Genomic DNA, 8,324 nt, shown 5'->3' with positions numbered 1-8,324 from the left:
AAAAGCCTACCCCATTTTGTCTCGTCAGTATATACTTCGGTTGCGGAACCGCTGTCTATAAACAAAAATAACCGTTGTCTTTTTCCTTAACTGTAGTGATATCAAGTTATCTAAACAACTTGATTGGTCATCTAATACACAACACTTGATTCAGAACGATTAATATAATCATTTTCTTACAACATATATTTTCTATTACTCAATCATCTAATAATATATTGTATTTATATTATTGTTTAATTAATTATAATCATAAATTGTTATTATATTATTGTTTAATTAATTATAACCAGTTACGTTATAAGGAACCTACAAATAATATGATTATACCCATAAAGAGTTCATACATGCTTATATTTCACAACGATTTTTTTCCTTTAATGTTCTCTTTCCAAATTGGGTGTGTATTTTTTTCAACTATGTGAATTACAATTGGTTTTTGTCTTTCACGCATTCATGAATAACTAATTAATATACAAATAACAATTTCTTGTTACATTTTGTGCTTACCTTTCCTTATGTATTCTTGTGCTTGTGCTTCGAGTGTACGCTAGAAAAAAAATCTAGCATTCTTACATGTTTATGGTGGATTTTTTATCAATTTATCCAACACTTTACAACGAACACATTAATTTTCCTTATCACAATATCTATCATGGAGATTCTCATTATTGCAATGCCACCTCTTCTGAACACTTGTTTACCATTTTGACTAACTAGCATGTATTTTTATACTTTAAAATTTTAAAAAATAGATCAGTTGATAAAAACTAACAAAATACTTCATATATCAATCAAACGTTAATATGTTACCACAAAGTAAATCCTTGATTAATAGTCTTAATATTATGATAATAAAAAATATACATGATAAGTGTTACGATAATGATAATTAATGAATGTCATTACAAAAATAAAGACCACAAAGTTGAAAATTTATTTTGGATTAACGATATATATATATATATATATATATATATATATATATATATATATATATATATATATATATATATATATATATATATATATTAATGAAATGGTAGCAAATCATGCTTTCTAACTCATTTTTTCTAAGAAATTATCAATATTAACATTTAAAAATTATTAAAAGCTAAAAGATCATAATCGTGAATAATTAAATCAGAAATAAGATTCATCAAGCCACCTAATTTTCAATAAATCTTTGTCAATAATAGAGTATTGAAAATATTACGTTAGAGAGATTATTATATATCATTTTTAGATGATCGAGTCCCTCAGTTAAAATTAATTACGAGTTCATATTACAAAATTAAAAGTGTAACTAATTAAATAAAGGTGGGACTCGCACAAAATTAAATAAGGGGCAAGATTTTCACAAGTTTTCGACTTCCAAGAAAATTCGTAAAGATTATGTTAAAATTTTAGGGGCTCTTAAATTGAACAAAACCATTTCAATAGTCATACCTAAAAAAATATTGTGATTTCTTTAGATTTTGGCTGTGAAAAAATGAATCAAATTAGATATTATAGTTAATTTGTGTTTTCTAATTTTTATATAAATCTCATCATCTTACGTTAAGTCACAAATGAATTTTGATACTGATAATATATGTACTGGACAATGTTTATATTTAATTGGATCGGATTATTTTAATAAAAAATAAACTCTATTAAACTTGTACCTAAGACGTAAAATTCAGTTAGAATTTTCTAAACGTTAGAGTGATTTTTATAAAAATTAAGATTTTAACTTCATAATTTACGTTGATTTTTAAGTAAAAAATAGATGATCAGCATAATCTGTTAAAAATGAAAATAAAAAAAATAAATTATGTGCCTAAGAAGGAAAGCACATGTACCACGCTTGCGAAACAACCTATCCGTTACCCGTTTTCGCAAAGGAAATGAAAGGTCCTTTATCCAAAAACAAGAAAGAAGGTCGGAATGAAAGTCAATCGCAGCAGTACGTGCAATGCACGCGTGCGGGTGAGAGAGGAGTATAAGATAGCCGCCTGCACCTGCAAAGCAGAGTAAACAAACCTGAGCATAATACGGAGCCTGAGGTTTAAGAAAACACTTTACCTTTTATTCTATTATATTTTCTTTTCTCTTCTTCCTTAGGGTTTTAACGCTAGGGTTTCAGTGTTTCACTCTATTCTTCTTTTACTCTGTTTCTTTTTCTCTCTCTCGGCATAGCCATGGATAGGTACCAGAAGGTGGAGAAACCAAAGCCAGAGTCTCCTATCAACGAGAATGAGATCCGAATCACGACTCAGGGCGCTATTCGCAACTACATCACCTACGCCACTTCGCTTCTTCAGGTCCTTTGATGTTCCGTTACCGTTTGGTGAATGAGTCGATGATTCCGCAGAATGAGAAACCCTCGCATTTTCCGCTGATTGGGGTTTTCTTCAAGGGTTGCATTTCCGGGCTTTGGGATTCTGTTTTGTTTATTTTTTCTTTTGGTTGTTCGCTGAATGCTGGTGTGTCGGGGTTCGATTGATTGGGTTTGGTTTGTGATTGGTGGCATTTTTGTGTTTGCGTTTCCTATGTTTGGCTTTTGGTTATGGAAACCCTTTATTTGTGATAGAATGCATTTTCTGTGGGTTGGGTGTGGAGATTCTTCAGGTTGTTGGCTATATGCTTTGATATGATATTTTTGTTTTGTTTCTGTATTTGGGGTTTGTGTTTTGGTGATCGATGATCTATTTGTCATGTTTTATTATGATGATAACAAACATGGGCGCTTACATTTCGTGATTGTGGAATGGGGTGATGTACGATGCACGTGTTCTGCCTGTTGATCCATGACTGATTTATATTGGCAGTTATTCCGTGCAATAGGAAAAGTCAAGGTTTGACGTAGCGGTTGTTTGGCATTTGCCAACATTGTGGGAAAATGTTACTTATGCGGCTTCTATTTTAGGTTGCTATCCTATTGCGGAGGCCTTCAAAGTCATATTATTGTGGCTTCAATTTGAAGGCTTAGGGGAAGTACACTAAAAGCTGCTACGGATATGGAACTAGGATTTTTTTTTCTAGGATTTTGTATATGAGCCTAGCTTTTGAAACGATTTAAGTATGCTAAAACATGTAAACAATCGTATACCATTGAAGCTCTTTGTGGCTGGTGGCCGCAATGGATTTTCAGTCCGGAAGCATTTAGAGCTCTTGTTCGTCAATTGCATCCTTTCAGAGCTCTTTGCGATGCTATTGAATCCTTTCTGAAGCCTATTTTGCTTCCACTGACTTTTTCCACCATATTATTTGTTTTAAATTATTTTTGTAGTATCTCCAGCATATATTGCACCGTAAAACCTTGAAGCCTTATGTTGTTCGTTTTTCTCCCCTATTCACATTAAATCGAACTGCAGCAAATTTCATCCATCGAGAACTCAAGCTCACTTATCCCCCTACTATATATGGCCAATCCCAGCATTATCTGGTCTCTACAACCCTACTGATTGCTGCCCCCATACTATTCAAAATCCACCAAGCACACTCTATTACCCTCTGTTCCTTTACTCAACCCTTGCTTCTATTATGTTTCTCTAAGATTTCATCTTCTTAATTACGGATGTATTCAATTGTGCGTGTTATTTATGTGTGCGTGTATATATACAGACCCAGAATTTAAATGAGAATAGTATAAAATTTATGTGTGTTGTTTGTCAATTAGAAAGTTATGCTATAGAAGTATCAGGACTGGAAATCAATATGTTAAATGTTAATGCTCATGATGGGATTCGCAGCATAGATCAACCAATGCCTTTGAGTCCTGTCAGATACGGAATTCACAAGATCAAATTGATATTTTTTGCACTGGTGCCTTTGTTGGTTCTCTAACGTTACCACACTTTCTATTATGAGTTAATATGATCTTCTCATCTATAGGTGTTATTCCACATTATTCTGATTGAATTTGTAATCTTGTTTTATCTTTATTTTACTTCCTCACTCAACATTTTCACTTTTGTTGTACTAATAACAATGTTTTATTCAAATTGTCCAATTCAATCTAATAAATAAGTGTAACAATTCCAATCCGAAGTTCAATTAGAAATCTTCTGTAAATTGTAATCATGATGGTTGGATTCCACAGTGCCATTAAGTGCTTTAAATTGTTTCGTCAGATCCAACCCAAGCTGCGCCACAACTGACAGAACATTTAGTTTGTTGATGTCTTTTTCACCAATGAGCATATATGATCATTTGAAAATTCACCTAGCGCATAAAAGAATCTGTTTGCTGTGCTAGTTTTCCAATCCTCTTTAAAATGATATCATTTCTCCACTGTCCAACTCTCTTGTTCACATGTCATAGTTTAATATTGTTGCATTATTAACATCATTAAAATTTTGCTCAACATTCATGCATGTTGCTTTATTTTATGATTAATGAAAGTTGTATATCATTTTGTTAACCTGTTATATGAAAAGTTTCATTTTCCATTCAAAAACAACATTTTCAGTTAGTTTATCTCACACATTTATGTTTATGATATTAGTTTGATTGTGAGCACTTTTTCCTCAAGTTATATTGTGAAAATTTATTGATTCAAGCTTTACACACTTTTTAAACGGACAAAAATTATAGTTTTGGTTGACTTGAAGCTTGTGATTGGCCTGTTAGTTATAAAAATTGACTTGGTTGTTGTAGTAAATATAATCTGTACGAGTTATTTTTAAGTATATTTGTTGTGTATGCATAAATCTTGAATGACTAAAACTATTTACACTCATGTGCATCTCTCCATGTTTTTTTATCATGGTTGCCACCCTTCAAGTAATTGTACCTGTTATACATGCTTATGCTTTCCTTATTGATTTCTGTTGTAATTTATCCAGGAAAAGCATGCAAGAGAGATTGTCTTAAAAGCAATGGGACAAGCAATCAGCAAGACAGTTGCCATTGCAGAGATTTTAAAGGTTACTTTTCCTTGAAAGACGTCCTTCTTGTGTTTCTTGTATATACTTTGAAATGCATGCAAATTACTGTCAGGGATATCTTGTCAATTATAGTTGAACACAAAAAAATTGCAAATAACCCTAAATTAATTGGCTATGAAAATTGGAAAGTTACCAGGCATATAAATCTATAATTACTTGTTGGTTGAAAGTTATTATAATATAATCTAGAGGATATATGAGATACATTAAAATTGAGGTTGGTTTTCATCGCTGGCTCTCATCTTAAACAGAAGAGAATTCCCAGGCTGCACCAAGATACTGGCATCAGCTCAGTTAGCATAACAGATGTGTGGGAACCCATTGAAGAGGGTCTTGTACCGTAAGTGTTATATGAAGTTTTAATCTGCATGCATCTTTGTATGTTTGGTGGCTTAGATTGAACTTCTACTTTTAATGCAGTGTGGAAATGACTCGACATGTATCTATGATCTCAATCACCTTATCAGCTAGAGAATTAAACAAAAATTCTCCTGGGTGAGTTTTGAACAAAATTGGGGCCGTATTTTCAATCTTTTTTGTTTGGTTGAGTTATTGCCTGTGAAAAAATGGTCTTTCTAGACGATTTTGTAGCCTATATTTGGAATCCTCTTCTGATTGTTTGATCTGACAAATCTGGGATGTTTTCTATACGATTATGTTTGCAGGTATCAAGCTCCAAGTAACGTGGAACAACCAAAGCCACACACTAATTATCAGCAGCAACCTATAAAACCAGCACGTGTTCCATATAATGCTTTAAATGAAGGTGCTCTGGATATAGCTACTACAATAATTAATAATGAAAATGTTAAATACAATAATTTCTAACTTTCAGCACATGTAATATCTTAATATAGATTCATATGGGCGAGGACGAGGTCGGGGTCGGGGGAGAGGAAGAGGAAGGAATTGGGGAAGGGGTGGTTATGGCTACCAAGGTGGTTATGGAAATTATCAAGGTGGATATGGATACTACCAGGGGGGTTATGCAAATTATCAAGGTATTATCCATTCTGCTTACGGAGTTGTAATGCGTTGGTTCATATTATTTTTGGTGGTTTATATACTTTACATTATTTTGGGCATTTCATTTACTTTGCTTGTTCATTTTAGTTTTGGTTGTTATATGCCTGTTTTTTAATTAGAATTTTTATTTGTGCTTTGTCCACTGCCAGATAATGGGGGTTATTCAAACCGGGGACGAGGTGGTGGGCGAGGTAGAGGTTGGGGTTATCGTGGTAAGTTTAATTGATACTTATTCTCCCCATATTTTGTGATGATGTGTTCTGAGGTTTTCCATCTATGGTGATATAACGAGCAAATGTTCTGGGTTTATTTTCTTCTGTTGTCTATGGATAAAGAATATTTCTACTCTTCACCTAGTCTTGTGTCAATGCCTGAAGTATGTGCTTTTCGGATCGATCCCATCATACAGGAAAAACTTGTTATAAATTTTTAAGGATGTAGGCCTGAAAGATACTCGCCCAGGTTTAATCTGATCCTTCAATTGTGGCATTTTGCAACAGGTACAGGTTATGATGGTGGCAGGGGTGGAGGTGCAGGGTATGAGGGTGGGAGGGGCGGTGGTTATGAAGGTGGGAGGGGTGGAGGTGCAGGGTATGAGGGTGGGAGGGGTGGTGGTTATGAAGGTGGGAGGGGTGGTGGTTATGAAGGTGGGAGGGGTGGTGGTTATGAAGGTGGGAGGGGTGGTGGTTATGAAGGGGGGAGGGGTGGTGGTTATGAGGGTGGGAGGGGTGGTGGATATGAGGGTGGGAGGGGTGGTGGATATGAGGGTGGGAGGGGTGGTGGATATGAAGGTGGCAGGGGTGGTGGATATGAAGGTGGCAGGGGTGGTGGATATGAAGGGGGGAGGGGTGGTGGATATGAAGGTGGCAGAGGTGGTGGTTATGAAGGTGGCAGGGGTGGTGGTTATGAAGGTGGCAGAGGTGGTGGGTATGAAAGAGGCAGAGGTGGAGGAAGGGGTTATGGACGGGGCAGGGGCCGAATGGGTGGACGTACAAGGGGTGGTGCAAACCAGGCATGATTGCGAAGGGTGCTGTTGTCATTCTTGCTAAATGCTTGCCTTGACAGTGGGGTTAATGTTTTAAGAATACTGTGTTGATAGTGTGATGTGGCTCATGATCCAGCATTATTAGGCAGTATTTTATGTTTCATTTGTCATGAAATTGAAATGGGCAAGGTTTTGTTCATCTTTAGATTTAGTTGCAAAGCATCTTGGTTATGATTGCTGTAATTCATTTCAACTTTCATGGTTGCCAACACCATATTTTTATCTGTATCTGGTTTATATATGGTTTTTATTTTAATCAAAAGTAGCTTTTTCTTTGATAAACTTGCGGGGTTCAAATAATATATGCCTATGTTTTACGTAGACAGCCTTCATGTACGCTGGAGATTGTAAATTGTGAATTCCATCAGTGCATAAGGAGTTTAAGATTCATAGTGCTTGGAAGTGATATGTTATTAATGTTACTCATTAATGTGAACAATAATGTTGATAATGAAAACAGTACTGTTTGAATTACAGGTGCAGTCAATTTTTATCGAATGTTAAATTATTTGTAACTGAATGTTTTTTCAATTTAACTGTTAAATTACAAATTTATATTATGTTATTTATCTATGTTTAGTTTAATTAAACTAAATAGCTGACACATTTATTAAATAATTCATATTTTAGTCTATTCTAAAAAGATATGTATTTAGTCTTATTTTGATAAATTAACGATATCTGAATTCAAGTCAATTTCCTCACGCATTAAAGATACTATTTTTCCAACATCTTGAGGAGAGTCATGAGGCTCATGATTAGCCTTTATCAGCGTCAACATGTGGGCATTCTCAAGGAACAAGTAAATACAAAAGGAGTTAATGTAATATAAAAGGATATTGTTTGACATTATCTTTTAAGTTGGATATTATTTGGATATTTGACATTGTTTTCTGGATGGATGGAAATTAACTGGGCACTAAAACTGAAGTAAAAATATTTTTTGTATCGATGTTTTGTTGGTGAGATTTTTGAAGAATACTTTGGTGGTCGTTGCTTGGTATTTGAGGTGTCTTTGAGTCGTTATGGTTTTGTGGAGTTCGCTGGTTTTGCATTTACTTCTTAAGGTCAATGGCACATGTGACTATTTAATTAATTGTGATGTTTCTTTCACTGCTTAACGAAGAGATTAAATATTTTATATTTAGGGTTTTTGTTGGCTTGAGTAATTATGAGTTCTGTGATTTTAGTTCACTTTGTCACACATGGAAATACTTCTGGTCAATGATTCATTGTTTGTCAGTGTACGTGGCATTAGTTTTATTTAAGGATGATAAAAGATTCGAGATCTAATCTATAATAATTTAAATTTATATTAT

At 34.2% G+C, this 8,324-nt stretch overlaps 1 protein-coding gene across 1 annotated transcript; it reads left to right on the top strand.

The window, feature by feature from the left end:
- The first annotated feature begins 2,068 nt into the window (after positions 1 to 2,068).
- On the top strand, positions 2,069 to 7,393 carry LOC124848243 (Alba DNA/RNA-binding protein). Its single transcript, XM_047325879.2, has 8 exons — positions 2,069 to 2,306; positions 4,833 to 4,913; positions 5,186 to 5,274; positions 5,355 to 5,429; positions 5,600 to 5,700; positions 5,792 to 5,935; positions 6,110 to 6,172; positions 6,461 to 7,393. Exons 1-8 carry the CDS (start codon positions 2,184 to 2,186, stop codon positions 6,976 to 6,978), a joined length of 1,194 nt encoding a protein of 397 aa, XP_047181835.2. The 5' UTR covers positions 2,069 to 2,183; the 3' UTR covers positions 6,979 to 7,393.
- The last annotated feature ends 931 nt before the right edge of the window (positions 7,394 to 8,324 follow it).

Source organism: Vigna umbellata, chromosome 5 (assembly GCF_029865625.1).
Source record: "Vigna umbellata cultivar VRB3 chromosome 5, Vumbellata_1.0, whole genome shotgun sequence".
Lineage (NCBI taxonomy): Eukaryota > Viridiplantae > Streptophyta > Magnoliopsida > Fabales > Fabaceae > Vigna > Vigna umbellata.
The sequence above is the reverse complement of the archived record's forward strand: the minus strand, read 5'-3'. Positions and strand labels throughout refer to the sequence as shown.